The 16,526-nt window shown below is 48.8% G+C and overlaps 1 protein-coding gene across 1 annotated transcript in view; it reads left to right on the forward strand.

Moving 5' to 3' along the window:
• LOC128278567 (protein O-mannosyl-transferase TMTC1-like) overlaps positions 1–16,526 on the forward strand; it is a 59,217-nt gene that overhangs the window by 17,287 nt on the left and 25,404 nt on the right. Inside the window, exons 2-5 of the mRNA XM_053017296.1 lie at positions 2,460–2,637; positions 7,832–7,905; positions 13,134–13,454; positions 13,520–13,709. Of these exons, the coding sequence (XP_052873256.1) occupies positions 2,460–2,637; positions 7,832–7,905; positions 13,134–13,454; positions 13,520–13,709 (763 nt within the window). The remainder of the gene's footprint in view (positions 1–2,459; positions 2,638–7,831; positions 7,906–13,133; positions 13,455–13,519; positions 13,710–16,526) is intronic.

The raw sequence follows: 16,526 nt of genomic DNA on the forward strand, positions 1-16,526 counted from the left end.
ATCGCACGGCGAGCCTACCCGGTAGCGGCAAACGATTTCATTAACCTGTCAATCATTACACCGTACATTCAATCAGGACACGGCTGGCCGCCGGAGCCCGGGCGTTAGTCCTATAATAATGTATTGTCACCGAATGGAATGCTCGTGGCTCTGCGAAACACAAATCTTGATGTACGAGAGCGGCTTCGTCGTTCTCGGCGTCACTGGCTTCGTCGTCGTCGTCCTCGTCGGGTCATCAATCAGCCCGAGAAGCGGGCCCCAAGCCTGAGCCCCCCGGGAGGCACTGCACAGTGCACACAGTGATTTAGTTTGTCATTCTCGGGACGACGGGCGTCGGCTCGCGGAAGATGACCGGTCCGGGCCAGCGACCGGAGAGAGAGAGAGCTGACCAGTGCCCGGTCCGGCCTCCGACGGAAGGAAATTCATAACGTGTAAACATAAATCCTGATAGCAATTAAGTTGGCAATAAAATCAAAACGATAAGCAATGCGAACCACTCGACGGGCCTGCTCGTTGGGCCCGTCGAAGTCCTCTGGCTGGTCTGGCGGGCCGATTATTGCAAGCAGTTCGGAAATAAATGTGCGTGCATGTGTGTCTGTGTGTGTGTGTGTGTGAATAAATAAAGACTTTTCAGCTTCACTGAGCACCGTGGCTGCCGGTCGACTTTCAGGCTTTCCCGGGGCGCTGAGGCCACCGAAGCCACAGCGTTTACGAATTGGCAATTGGCGTTGTGCGGGCGGTGTGTGTGTGTGTGTGTGGGTGAGCTCCGGAAGCCTCCCGGCACCACCCGGACGCTAAGTAGCCCGGTACGGCAGCGATCCCAGCCGTGCCGGTGCAGCGCCCAGCGGAAACCAAAGCCCCTTCGTGTGCCATAAATTTCGCTTCGCTCTCTCGCCGTGCCGGAAGAGATCGGTAAGCCATTTGCGGTCATGTTGGAGCAACCCCAGCAACCCGGCACGCACCACCCCCAGCGCCACCCCGCCCAGTTTAATGTTGCAGCTTTACGAGACCACCACACAAAAGCCGGAGCCGGAGAGGTTTGCAGGAAACGATTTCGCAGAGCGTTTCCTTCGGCGCAGCATTAGCGACAAGTAACAAGACGGCTCTGTACCCGGTGGGTGGTGGGGCGGATGGAGACCACCCAGCTGGCCAGTGGGGCGTGCTAATGCGTGCTGTTGCACGGTGCTGCAATTCTAGAAGTGTGACCGCAGATTTGGTTGTGACAGTGGCATATTTTTCGCTCGCCTCTGGAACGCTTTTGGGACCCCGGCCGGGTCACGGTGTGCGTTTGTGTGGTTTCGGGAAGGCTCAATTTATAACATACCTGGGGCTAAAGCACAGTAGCGGGGTGTTGCGTTACCCACAACTGGTGGAATGCGGAGCTTGAACCACAGTTCCCGATTTGTGGTTCAGCGGAAGCCGTTCGGCGTGGTATGTAGTAACATTGTTACTCACTAATCTGCCAGTGGCCAGGTGATGCTTAGCTAAAGAACATTAAATATCGATTGATGCAATCGATTGAAGGTGGCTCGGTTTTAACTACGATTGAACGTTCTGATGTACAGTCCCTTTTTGGGTGGATTTTTTTAGCATGTTGTGAAGTATCGCCATGCAATCGTACTGATGCAAGATTAAACCTAATTTTGTCGCACAATCCTGTTATCAAAGACATTATTTGGATGACGGAGTTTATTAACATTTAACTGAAATCACATCTCGGGACTTTGAAAGAAGTATTGTGCATTCCACATTAAACTGTAAGGAAAGGTAACAGAATCACAGTTGATGCTTTAAAGACCACCTTTCCATCACTAATTTTTCGTTGACATTGCATAGAGAAAGGATCGTCGAACTTTTCGACAGTTCTGTCAATACTGCTATGGTACTATGCACATGCCTGTAAGCAGTGACCAAGATACAGTTCTTTTCAATTCCCATGTTTTCGTAGCAGAGCACAACCGAGCCGATATTTAATATTAAGACAAGATATTCCATTTCGTTTGAAATCATAGCAGCAATCTTTAGCGACTGTCGCTGTGAATAAACTACAAGCCGAACGATATCTGGATCCATACAAACCAATGCTGAGGGTCACATGAGTATTCGAAGGTCAACAAAAGTGTGCTCTTCGCCAACATTTTGTTTATGCGCTACGAATCGGTTAACCTCAAAGGCCATCGCGCGTCCGATTTGCAGTCCATTTTCGCTTACTCGTTGCCTCTGCTGAAACGATATATTTCAATTATTTTCACAATGAAAAATAATCGTCCACCGAGAGGGGGAGCCATTTTCATAGGAACAGAGAGAGAGAGAGAGAAAGAAAATTCTCGTCGCGGCCATTATGAAGTTGCGCTTTGCTTGCTCGCTTGCGGTTGTTGCGGGTTGCACTTGTTAATCTCCTCCGAAACCGGCTTTTATTTTTTTGTTTAACTCTTCCTCCTTTCTCGTCCCATTCACAGATTAAACTACCTTACCTTCGGGCTGCGCTCGATATGGTTTCATGCGACGAACGTGGCCCTGCACGCGGCCGCCACCGTGCTCTTCACCCGCGTCTGCCTGACGATCGCCGGCTTGCGGAGGAATTTTGCCATCCTGGCCGGAATCCTGTTCGCCGTCCATCCGATACACACCGAGGCGGTAAGTAGCTCGTTCTGGTCGGGCCCCCTGATATCCGGGCAAGAGTGCAAACCGCAAGAAGCGGGCTACGCTATGGGCCGGAAGTGCAAAAGCGGAACGAAACATCCGGCACAGAACACCCGGGCCCCGCACAGCACCGATGCGATTCGGACCGAGTACCGAGTGCGACCGGGCGGCCCACGTTGGCCAAGGTGCATGTTATTTTAAAGCAAACGAACTCGTTCGGCTTCGAGCGCCATCGTCATCGCCTCGGACCAGCAAGAAGGAGGAACTACACGAAGAGGAACACACCACACCCGTTCCGGGGTCGGCCGCAGCCTAAGCTTTTGCCGAAGACGAAAAGGGACCTACGATACAATAAGCTACACCATCCGGTTCCGGTTGGGAAACACAGCTGAAATAACATTCCCCGGGCTGCAAGTCCCGGCGGTGACGCTTACGAGCATGCAAAACATGGAAACTAGCATTTCATTTTGACCGGGAACCGAAAAAAAATCGAACCGTAAGAAGCAGTGAGGGACAAAGAAAATCGTACGAGAAAATTTGAATGGGGAGCAAATGGCGCGGTTCCTTGAAAGGTGAAAGGTGTGTTGATACTTCTTTTATGGAAACACTCCTTCACCTTCAAATAGTCGTGACGATATTTTGGATGATAATACGATGATTATTGGCGAGCAAGTAGTAACACACTGCTGGACTTGGGCACTGGACTTGGCTAAAGTTGTTCTCTTTCTATAACAGATAATCGTCCTCACACTGATAGATCAGCAGATAAGAAAACTTGTCCTGACATTACTTCAAAAAAATCACAAGATGGCTAACCCATAGTATTCGTGGATTAATTCACTTGCTTTCATTTCTGGATATGGGCACATGTTTATGCAACTCCACCACATCAATGGGCCACATTAAAGATTGCGGTTTAGATGACTAAAGTGCACGAATTAAATCACAAGACGATGGTCGTATGTCCTTTTTCTGGATCTCTGGCGCCTTGTGCCATGCAAACTACATTTTGCACAGCATTTCTAAAACTAAGTCACACTACGTGGCAGGTGTTTGAGACGTTAGTAACTCGAGAAACAATCGTTGTAGACCTAGAAATAGATTTTTCGGACAAATATGATTGCAGAAAAGGCACCACAGTTGAGTCTTCTGCTGCTGATTGATAAATCTGTTAAGCGATTTGAAGGGAAGCAACGTGAAATAGTTCTCCCGGAGATGATAAGCAAGAATAGGGAAAAGCATGAGGGAAGACACAAATAGAAGAGCAGAAACCACAGGCAACCCGAAAGTGACGGAGACAGTGGGAAAGAGTGAATACCGCAAGCATAAACCATAGCACAACATGCAAAGCATGCATGCAAAAATGTTGTCAGACGAAGCGAGTAGCAGAAAAAAGAAAAAGGAACTGCACCATCAGCAAACGGTATGTTACTGGTTGTCTCTCTCGTGGGAAATTGTGGTACATTCCCGGTCCCGGTCCCCAAACCGGTTGTTTCGTTTGCCGTGTTATGCTCTGGCCAGCACTCAGTGCATATTGTATGTATATGTGGACAAATGAAAAATTGTCCCTCGCAGCTGTCCGGTGGTGCTGTCCGACATGCTGTCGGAACTTGGGTGCCTGGAATACTGGATGCCCGGGACCCAGGAACGCTGGTGGAACGGTGTTTTTCGTCTTTCGTCTGACCACCATCCCGTACACGCCGTAAGCTTCGCCCCAAATACCGTGTTTGTGAGAAGCTTTCGACAGCCACACTCTGGCAGGCACGGTGACATTTCGGCCACAGGTTTTTGGCCGCCAAAGTACCGGCCCCGGAATGGATTCAATATTGTCCTTCGGACCTTCGCGAAGCTTGCACCGAAGCCGAGCCGCTGGGATGAGGCGACGGCACAGGCTTTTCGTACGTTTCGCTAATCAACGGCGGCAGCTTTGGGCCGACGGCACGGCCAAAGTTGTATGTTTTATGAGCCATGAGCGGGATCCTCGTAGTTTGTTAACACGGTGGCTGCCACCGAGAAATAGAGAGTTGTGTTGGTTAGCGGCGTAGTTTTTTTTTTGCTGTCCTGCCGTCCATTTCATTTTTTTTTTGTGTGGCGCAGAATGGCTTTCGCGGGCGGACGTATAATATCTGCCGGCGGGAAATTACTTCATAAATGATGGATAGAGTGTCAATTTTTTATTGTACCAAAATGGATTGCTTCTACCCGGTGGAAGAGGCCCACAGTCCGCACGCTGGTCAGAAACGGGGAATTTGGGATTTTCTTTTCGCTTTAGCAAATATTTCATGGCTTTTCTCGTGAGCGCGGCCAACGCAAATGGAGCAAGTTGTTTACTGGTTGGAGTGTTTCTGTTTTGAGATGAAAGTTGTTAAATTAGGATTTTTTTCTTTTAATGTATTATTTCCTTTTTAATCATGGTTTTGTCATTTCTTTTTTCTATTTCGCTTATATTTTGCATCATCAGTCTACTGTTTATTAGCAGTTTTTCAAGAAAAATGCTACTCTCTTTTCTTTGGTTATTTTACTTTTTTTTGCTGTGTTTTTTAGCTCCGATTCACCTTTTTTGTTTATCTTTTATCTGTATTTTGTTCCTTTTTCTCTTACTATGAATATGAAACTTTTACTTATTTGGAATATCTTAAAGCTTCTATGCTGATGTACACAGCATGTCTTTTAAATGACGAGACTGCCTGAAGTAATCAATAAAACGCAATAGACTTTCGCCTAGATCTTTCATCGTCTTCCAACTCTTCACGATTTTCTTGAAATCGTTTATACCATACAAAACCTGCTCTATTCATATACTCATCACCACAAACTTGTTGTAAACAATTATAGGTCTCAGTACATGTTTTACAAACTTTAAAACAAAAATTAATATTAACAAAATCTCGTTACTCAAAAGACATACTGTACAGATCATACTTGTGGAATTCGAAAAGACAGTTGTAAAGCACAAAAAACTAATTTCCTAATCAATTCAGGTCAATGATTTTAAATATTCAACAAAGGAGTAAGCACACTGGCCATGTAACTCCGCTGTCGTCCCACCAAAACGACTTTGCCACAAAAGTTCACCAAACGCCTTCCTTTCGAATTGGAACTGCATCCATGTGCAAAGTAAAACTTCTCCACGCCGGAGCATAAACCACGGGACGGGGCGGGCACATCGATAGCGGTAGCTGGTCGACTGGTGGCACCGGAGCGACGACGCTTTGATTGGGAAACTTTTCAAATGTACACCTCCAAATCCCGTGGCTGCTGCTGTTTTGCCGTGGCGAGCGAATTAATAAAACATTCGCCCCCGAAGGCGCTGCAATCGCTCGCGGCGCATCATGCAGCGTGGGGGGCGGGCCGGTAGTGAGCGGAGTGTGTTCCGGTGGGACCGGAATCGCCGCCGGTCGATGCGATGGCAGCGGGACCAATCAATAATCAAAACTTTTTCCGATCCCTTTGATCCGCCCGATTTTCCTGATTGCCCGAACGACCTGCTAGAGGCGGCGGGCGCTCCGGCTGATTGAGATCGATTTCCGTACGGCTCCCGTAGGTGACACCGGTCCCGGGGGGAAGGAAACGCCCGGTCGAAAGCCCCGTCTTCGGCAAAGTAAATCAAGCGCACTTGCTGTCGGGCTTCGAGCGGGCGTGATCGAAAGCTTAAAACTATCGCCAGCTCCGGCGAGCGGTGAGATCCTTTGACACTTGCTGCGGTGTCCCTGTCCTGTCACTTGAACCCGGCGGGCGTGCAGGCCGGTCAGGTGGTATCGATTATCTTCCAGTTTGTTGGCGCTGCCACCCGGCGCTGCCTTCCTTGAAGCCACTTCCCACTAGTGGCACTTCCGGTTGGGGTTTTCCTCGGCACGGGAAGCGAAAGGGCGAAGCCGATGTGGGCGACCCGTTTCTGGTTGATGGGCAACAAACAGACCATGACCCGGGCTGCCGGGCTGCCGGGCTGTGGTGTCCTTCCCCGATGGCCCGACGGGGGCTCTCGTTCCATGGCTCCGGAACCGCAGACTCGATCGATCGCTTAAATTGACAAGTTAAACACCGACGGCACGTTCTTACGGTCGTCGCAGACCACCCGGCCACCCATCGGCCGTGTTGGGCCGTAAGTATCCTTGCGTGTCTTCGGTTGACACTTTCTTCTGATCCGGAAGCCAACGGGAGTGACTCCTCGGAGCGACCGGAAACGGAACTGGATCTTCACTAAGAAAACAAAATGGCGTTTTGAACGGCGTGGTTCCGGGTTTTTTCTTCGGAACGATATCCGCCCGCTTTATGCGGCCCGCTGCCGGGCAACATAAACCCGCCGACGTGCTGCCGCCTTGCAGCGCGATTATTTTATGAATGCATGCTGCTGTTTTTTTTGCTTTTTTTGCATTTTGCTGGCGCCGGAAGCAATTTGTGGCCTAACTGCAAGTCTACGAAGAGTTCAGCTGCGATGGTAGTGTTGGTGAGAAGCACCATCTTTCTGGCGTGGACCATATCGGCCACATCCGGCAATTAACCGGTCAATCGGTTATCGCGTCGATCGATTTTCTTTTGGTTCACTACGAGGACATCGGACATTTTCGAGGACGTTGATCTTACACAAACATTAAGTGGGGTCGCCCAAGATCCTTTTTTTCGCCTTCCATCCGCATTGGACCGCCTGGCCCCTGCAAGTCTATTTGACTTTTCGGTGTGACCGACAACTTCCCATTGCTTAAAGGATGACGAACACTGATTGACTGATGTTACAGCTTCCGACACTCGTGAGCTAATCATTCATTGAAGCACCATTTTCGGAATACAAAATACTGTCACGCAAAAATTGATTTTCGTGTTTCCACTTACAAAGGCTACGCTTCGGACCCTTACATTGCATTAAAAATGTATGTAACGTCGGCGGCCATCCGGTGCAGTCTGTTTCTGTCCTACCACGGCCCACTGGCAAATCGTCCAAAAGGGGGGCTCCTTTTACGAGAGAGGCGAGATGGGAAAATGGTTGCAAAACCAATTTCTTTTTATCGCCCTTTCGGCCAGCTATCGCCAGTGGCGCTTCGGTTCTAATCATGGGCCATGGTGGGCAAATCTCAAATTTTATGCGCCCAACAAAACAGCGCGACACAATCTCTGCGTCCAGTGCCAGCGTCTTCTTACAATGCCTTCAACGCCTTCATTCTCGTTCTCTTTTTTTACTGTCCCTTTCCAGGTGACGGGCATCGTGGGACGTGCCGACGTGTTGGCGTGTATCTTCTTCCTCATCTCGCTGCTGGTCTATCACGGGTAAGTAGACGACACACTCGGCGACACTTTCTGCTCCGGGATCGCTGGGGCCTTTGCTAACTTTCTACGGCGTTATGAATTGCAAACGCACCGTGCCGTGCCGGGAAGCGGCCAGCATAAGCAACGAGGACGAGAAATCATAAACGTTCAATTTACGAAATGAATCCCACCGGCACGCACACTTTCGTCGTGCGACCGCAATTTGTGCGGCCAGCATCCTGGGGAATAAGGGCCCGGAGACTGGGACCGCCACTGGGGCCACTGGGAAGTTTTTGCATGAATTTACAAGAAGCCGGAACTAGTATCCCACAGCGTCCAGTTTAGTCCAGACCGGAGCAGCACGCTCGGGTTCGGTGTTCGGCTGTGTCCGGGGCAAGCCCAAACTGGGCCACTTCTGCACCACGCCAAGCCAGATTTGTGCAGATTAATGAATGAGACGGCGTGGTGGGCCTCCGGCGAACGGGTTGAAAGTTTCCCAGCACCCTGGCGCAAGTTGGCAGTCAGGCCTGGGGAGGCACAAAAAATTAAGCAACTGGAAAACTTGCCGGATGCCGGACATTTATTTATGCAACCCGCAAGTCGGTCGCACTACTACGGCCAGAGATAGGAGGAGGGTAACATAATAATGGATGCTTTTGCTCAAGTGAAGCACTTGAGCGGCAATAAGCGGTGGGGATTATCAACGACGAAGCTTACATGATGCGAACGCGTTGGGTTCCGGATCTCCGAGCCCGAGCCGGTTCTCCCGACAACCGGTTCACACAATGGTGTTCGGCTGCAGTGCGAAGAGCGACTTTGAGTTCGAGTTCGAGGTGTGGTCAAGAAGCTCATCCACAGTTAACTAATTTATTGCAATTGTTTCGAGTCCGCATTGTTGATGAGTTTAGTAAGATGAAATTGTGATGAACCTTCCACCAGGCAGCAGGATTTCATCTCGGGGCTCCATCTCTGGAACACTTGAACTCAGTTTATCGTTTGGTCTAGAGACTAAAGATCCCTTTTGTTTCCTTTTCCCAGCCAGTTTCTAAAGCCCAGTTGTGATTCGCATTGGTGTCACATTATCGACAAACGAACGAAGAAACGAACAAAATACAACTACAAATCGTGTTCTGCTTCGATGCATAAGCTGAAGATCTATGAATTGTATGACACATGAAAATATGATCCAAAAGATTGGCCTCATTTCGTATCATTCTTATAAAAAACCCATTTTCCACATCAACGGTTTAGTTTCGTTCTAAAGGCCTTAAATCGTCAATATGCGTCATGGCCAAATAGTCTGACTGGTTCTTTGTCTCTAAAACACATATTAAATAGCAAATACTACAACTTAGCTAAAGATATGTTGCCGATTACTAACCGGCTTCAACGTGCTCTGGTTCATGTTATTACAAATACATTTTCATTCGATTGGCGAAAACTAAACCACATAAAGAAAAGTCGAAAAGACGAAGAAATCGTAATCCGTTTCGGACAAAGCTAAGGAACGAAGATCTATTAATAAGCTTCTTCACTCACACTAAAATGCTTCATTTGAATTCATGCATCTCAACTACCAGCCGTTTGGACTGTCGAAACGCAGCCATAATCGTCGGAAGATCTTCCTGTTAATCGTTTTAGAGTTCACTTGAGTTTTCTTTCGTTCCTCGATTAATCCGTAGATCAGTTTGAAAAGGAATCCCTTTGAAAAGGAACTCCCACTCGCAACTAGCCTCCATTACGACCTCGTGGGCGATGAAATCGGACGGCCAAGAAAAGTGATGAATATTTTATGAATTTCAAAATGACCACTCTGACCCACTTCACACACACCCACCGACCGCCCTTCGAGTAGAAACCATTGGGTAAGAAAAAATGGAGAAAAAAATAAATCACAGCCTAGTGCCAGCAATTGAAAGCAATTAGTTCTGATGATGTCCTAGGGCCCCAGGGCCCCTCGGCTCTTACCTCCAAAATTCTTGCCACCGCCACCAGGCGCCTCCATCGTTGATTCGGCATTTTTACCCCATACTGCGCCAAAGAAAAAAAAAGAGAACGGTACATCATTTCGTTTCGAAAATTTTCTCGGCTCGGCAGTCACAGTTGGCGTCCGGCTTAAGGGGGGTCCCACAAATGGGGCCCCGTTCAATTCATACGCATTTAGCATAATTGCTCCATTTGTTTGAACGGCTTCTGGGGGACTTGGGGCGACCCAAGCGTGTAGAACCTACGCCAGCACGTATTATTAAAGGTACCGGTCGTCGGGTTCGTTGGAACCGGCGAAGTGGCATAAAAAACATTATTCAGCAAACTTAACCCCCCCAGGACACACGCCTTTGATCTTGGATTCGGCTTTCGACCACCGACTGCTGCTGCCGACTGCCGACTAGTGGGTTGCTAGCCTACAGTTAGCCATCAACTTTAATTACCTCTCGCCAATCAACTCACCCGATGCTCCGGAAAGGCCCCAAAGTTGGCCCCTCGCTTTCCTTTCCAGATTTCCGATACGTTTCAAACGTACAGAGCGACAGAGAGAGAGAGCTGAACGGCTAAGCATAAAAATTAGCCTTACCGAGAGGGTCATCATAACGCTTGCAATTAGTGTTGCCGGACCGTGGACGGTGGCCGGACGGTGGCGCCGTGGCCCCGATCCGATTTCCTAAAGGGTTGGCCATTTTTCGAGTTGGCAATACTTTCTACCCATTTCTTCGAACTCGCTGATGAATTATTCACCCCGAGCGGTGGATTGGGAGGCGGATCGACGTTGTTTTGCTTTAAAAGACGGTCACATTAATGTTGCTTTATGTTACTGCGAACGGCATTTTCTGGCTTCCACGCTTGCGGGTGGGGGGGAGAACTTTTGCGAAGGCAAGCCCTTTCCGGCAAACTGCTCCCCCGTAAACGGTTGGCAGGTGTTGGCAGGGCTCCGGGCTGCGGGCTGCTTAATCCTTAATGGGCCCGTAGTGTTGTTTTGCTCCTTCAGTAGCCCCTCGGTGGGAGTGTCTGGGTCTATGGTTGCGTTTTCTAATTAAAAGGAGCAACGATGACTTTCGGGCCGTGGGATTGGATGCCGTACCGCATGGGCGGCATGTAAGACCAACGCAAAGACCTCTCAACATCCAGGACCAGGACCGCAACACGCGGGGGTCAACAGGCGCTTCTGGTGTCAGGAAAAACAATTGCCCCAGCACCAGCTGCTCGGTAGCTCCTTCAGTGGCGGTGGCTCATCAACCATTTGGCTGCGCCTGCCCCGGGAAAAGATAAAGAAGAGCCACCCGCAAAACCACCCTCTCCTCATTGAAGGAGGTTTCTGGGGCATTGTTTTAAAAGAAAACTGAACGGCAGCGCATAGCTAAAGGGGCGCAGAAAGAAAAAAAAACAACAACACTTCAACTATTTCTTGCTCCGGCAGCGCTGGCAGCCCTCTGTCTCGACACTGCCTGCCGCACCACCCGTGACCACCCCTTGCTGTGGGTCGGCGAGAAGTTGCGGAAAGTTTTGCGCTACTTTCTGTTGTTGAGCACTTCGTCGGCCCCAATAATGCATTTCGAGCGCTTCTGATGACGGAGCTGAGGAGCGGTGACCCCCGGCCGTCGCAAAGTTGCAGTCGCAAAGGGGGCTGCCGGGGCTCCTTGGGATGAGTGCTACTTACCGCAATGACAATGCACACAACTTCGTCGGTTTTTGGTTTCGAAGTAAATGAAACGAAGATTGTCTGCGCCGGCAGTCTTCTGGCTCCTTCGGAACGGAACTCATTTTCTCGGTCCCACGAAGACAAAGGACCCCAACCGGTGCGGTGCCAGTGGAACGCGGGCGGGTGACAGACGAAAGCCGCTTTTTCACGGATTACAACGTTGTTTTCGTTCTGCCGGCCCTGGCTGCCGGTCGGGAAAAGTCGCTCGGTCGTTAGTTTAATTTTTGTTGTGGGATTTCCAGCCCGGCTCGGGGTTGGCTGACGGTTGCGGGCCCCAGTAGTTCAGGATGTCTGCCCGAGTGGGGGTAATGAACAAACATTCGGTGCTCGTGGTCGATGGCGAAGGCTCGAAAAAGAAGAGTTTCTTTTTCGAGCAGCAGCACCATCATCATGCTAATTATTATCGGCATCATCATCGTCGGGCGCAACATCATCATTTCGTTTCGGTTTGCAAAATCAAAAACTTAATACAATGGCAATCAGACTCGACGAGGTACTCGGTTCTGTTACTGTTTCCGGAAAGTTTCCGAACGTTAAACCATGAAACAAAGGGTGCCGAGTAGCGCACGTTCGAGCAGAAAGTCATCAAAAACTCTGCCAAACTCCGGGAACTAGTCTGCGGACATTAGACTGGTTTGTTGGCGCACGAATGCCAATCGGGGAAAGCGAATGCCTTTTTTGTAATGGGATTACACCAAGAATAACTGCTTACATTGAGCCATTTGAATCTTATAATGAACGCTCGGAGTCACTAGAAAGGGTGCATCGCATTTCACGAACGGTGAAGTGTTTAACAAAGCGGCGTGAAAGAAGCTTTATTTTAGTTTCAACCAAAGGGTCAATTGACTAATGTTTTGTGTGGTCCATTTGCCACTGACTAGTTAATGAGAAACATCTGTTTTCGTTGCATTTTATTTTCTTCGTTTTTCAATAAATGATTTCACTAGTTGCCCTTTTTAGCTTCATTAGTGTAGTTTTCCGATTTACTTTTATTCTCTTCGGAAAACAGATCACTACTTTAGTTTGCTTTCAATCTCGCCATTCTTGATGAGGTCATTTCCCAAGTCCAATCAGTTGTGTTTTCCTCAGTGGCTCAGAGCTCTTTTAATAAAACTGACTACATTCTGTTGAAATGGAAAGATTCTTCAACGATAATTCTTTCTGATGCAATCCCGTTTTACTGTCCTTCGCTACCGGCTTTGTTTTGTGTTATTAGTTTTGTGCCATCGATGAAGAATTTTTAAAGTTTTTCTTTTGCAACGTTTTGCAATGCTATATTAGCCATATTTTATCACTCTATTAATTGTGTTGCTATAGGAATTTGCTAATTATTATGCAAATATTAATATTGTATCGTATTGTATATTTCTAATGAATTGGTTTGTTCTTGGAGAAGCAATAATCTCGAACATATTTATCAAAACGATTTGTCTCTCCACTCGTTTTACCACTTCCATTCTTGGCCTGTCAACCTTAATGATGATTGCATTCCCTTGGTGAAGCCTCGACGATTTCTCTCTGCGCAACTAATGGCATCCAATCTTCCAATCCGCAGCCGCTGCCACGAGCCGGACATGAACTCGCTCTGGCTCAGCATCGTGCTGGGCGGGCTGAGCATGCTGGCCAAGGAGACGGGCATCACCGTGTTCGTGCTGAACGTCGCGTACGACGCGTACCGGAACTGGCCGGCCCTGAAGCGGACGGTGCGCGATATGCGCTGGAGCGAGGAGACGCACCAGTTCGGGCGGCGCGTTTCGCGCGTCCTACTCTCGATGGGGGTCCTGCTGGCCGTCCGGCTGGCGCTGCTGCAAGGATCGCTGCCTCGCTTCTCGCAGCAAGACAACCCGACCGCCTTCCACCCGAATCTCTACGTTCGGTAAGTAGCCACCCGGGGAGCCCTCGATCCTCGATCACTCACCTCCGTTCCGGCGTTCTCCGCAGGCTGCTCACCTTCTGCTATCTAGCCGCCTTCAACTGGTGGCTACTGCTGTGCCCGTCCACGCTCAGCCACGACTGGCAGATGGGCTCGATACCGCTCGTCACGACGCTGAGCGATCCGCGCAACCTGCTCACCTTCATCGCGTTCGGCGCCGCCCTGCTCTTCACGTACCGCGGTCTCACCGATGGCGAGGTAATTCCAGCGTCCAACAGTAACGTGGTGTAGCAATGTGGGGTTGTTTTAATCGTTTGATGCGAGTGACGCGAGTTAGCTGGAGATGGGTGAAGTTTTTTAGCGCGTTAGACGCATTTTCGACGATCTCAAATTTGCATCCCTTTTTTGTGTGTCTATCAGCTCGCTCGAGCGCACCGCAAACTGATGATTTATGTTGAAAATCCTCTCTTCGATGCCGTCGAATATTTGAATGCACACGTTTTTTGCGCACGAACTTGCGTGGTCCACGATGTTCTATTTCGGTTTTTGTGAGCCCTCCGTTCCGATCCGTTCGCAGTGCGATTGCATCGCAAACCGATTGCAATCAACTGTGCAAATATTGTATCATCTGCCACCGGAATGGGCGCCGGAGCTTCTGTGGACCTAAGGAACGAGCAAAAAGTGGGCCTTGCGGCTGGAAAACCCCCATGATTGGAGTGAAACGAGAAAGAGAAAGAAAAACAAGATTGACAACGAAAAAGGGACCAATCGGAATGCAGTGTACGGTCCGCGCTTTGCCGATGTTGATTGATGTAATGCATCGATTATTTATTGAACAACCGGCAAGCTGCTTATTGACGTTAATTGTCCACGCCGGACGTTCTTGTCTCCGAGCATTGCCGAGCCCATTGCCACCCGTGGATCATCCTTTTCGCGGTGCTAGCCGGTTGGGCGTATCCGTTTTTCGAATCACTCCCGATCCGGTGTTGCGTGGCAATTGAATAGTACGTATTGTTTTTGTATATTTTTTTTTGCTGCCAGCCCCGGACACGCCCGTGTATTTTCCGTGTGCAGAAAAAGGGTTCCATTGAACAGCGGTCCGCTCGGTCCTCCTTTTTTGGGCCTAATTCAGTGCCGGGCGGCGATGCGATGTGCGAAGATGAATCTGAAGCCGATCGATGGGCGCGGTGGCGATTGAACATAGTGCGCCGTATGTGGAGCTTAAAAATGCAAAGCTAGCTGTTTGCGGCCCATTTTCTACCTCGTATGAAACGCTTTTCTATTGATCCGATATCGATCATTTTTGATCCGAAAAGTGCTGCAAATGATAAAGCATGAACTAGCCATAAAATATATTTTGCTTCGATGAAATTCGATGCGGTGGTTGGTTCGCTGTGAAAATGATTGATCTGGACTTTTGGATTCACGTGTGCAATTCAGATTTCTATCGTCAACACCAATTGCTACTCGTAAATGAAAACCAAAAAGCATAATGTGCTTCTTTTGAAAACAGAGAGACAATTCAAAAGTCCTGTATTTTGTACTACGTGAGCCTTCTTGTGAGCTTTGTTCGCTTTATATTTGAGGAGTTTGCAAGAATAATGATTCGTTAACGGATTCGAGGATACGGATTCGTTTAACCGCCCGCTGCTTGCTATTGCCAAACATCTATGACAGCTGACTTTTGATAAAAGCTTTTGAAAAAGTTTTAACCATTCGCATTCTGCGAGTGATGCAATTGGTTAGGATCCCGATCCGGACCATTTTGGCTTGATGTCGTCACCATTAGCGAGCTGTTCATCACCAATCAGCAACTATTTCTGACAGTGTTTGACTTGGTATTAGAATTTTAACCCCGATTCGTCGATAGAGATACTTGGCTCTCCCGGGATACCAAGTCCCGGGCTTTTCATGATGTCGATGATTTACGTTGTTTTATTCACATTCTCGACAACCGAACTGCCAGAGCTTGTCAACCTATTCACCGGACTGCAAAGAGACGTTGAGCACTATGTGACAGGCCTCATGTCAGCCCTGTAGTTAGCGTTTTGGTAATTCTCTCTTAGTTTTTTGATTGGTTTTTGACGTCCACTACGGACGTCTAAACGGTATATGGTCAAATTATTTTAGGAAGGTTTTTGCCCCATGATTCGAGCCATTTATGCGGAAAACAATAAACACAGACTTTTGGGTCTTCAAAGCCAAAAGCATAAAAATAGTCTATGTTCTCCAGTAGCACATCGATTAAAAATAGGCACAAATTGAATGCTCGGGATAGTCACTTTTCCCAGTTTTTAGCTTTTGCTGGGCTTGTTTACTGTGCCACTGTCACGGCCAAGGTCCGATGTTCGTTTTGGAGGCTTTGTGCATTTTTTTCTACAGCATTATGCTCGTCAGTCGGCGTGGTGATGGATTCAATGCGAGTACTTTCGGCCAAGCCCAGCTGGATGGTTTACGGAAAGTGGCACCAAAAGAGATTGTCGTAAATTATTAAATTTTCATCCTTCTGTGCGACGTTTTTTGCTGTTTGCGCGTTCGAGCGGATCGAGCCAAACATATCGATCTTCTTCGCTTCCTCGACCATCGCAGTTTGCCGCTTTCTGCGTGCCATCAGCTCATTATTCACTCACAGGAACGTGCAGGAAAATGGGCTGCAGGCGAAGACGGGCCTGTTTCGGGTTTCGGGGAGCAGGCGCGAAAAAAAAGCGCAGCACCAAATTGAAGTGGAATCGATAACGACGTCAACAACGCGCCGTGACGCCTAGCAAGAAGCCCTTGAGGGCCTGGCGAAAGCGAAAGAAATGGTGATGAAAATGATGAACCGCCAGGAAGAACGGAAAGAACGAAAACGAAAATGGCACCGGAAAATGGGATAACAAACAGCTCGTTGCGCCAAATACATTTCGCTGACGTACGGATTCGCGGAGTCTCTGTTCACACCATCACCGCCGAGTCGGGGAGTCTTCAAATTCAATTCCATCCCTCCCTGGCCGCCCTGCCCGAGGAAGCGGCTGGGCGGGTGTTCCCTTCATTGGAACCACGGTACAGTCAATCTCGGCACATCCACTCAGCTCA

Source organism: Anopheles cruzii, chromosome 2 (genome assembly GCF_943734635.1).
Source record: "Anopheles cruzii chromosome 2, idAnoCruzAS_RS32_06, whole genome shotgun sequence".
Taxonomy (NCBI): domain Eukaryota; kingdom Metazoa; phylum Arthropoda; class Insecta; order Diptera; family Culicidae; genus Anopheles; species Anopheles cruzii.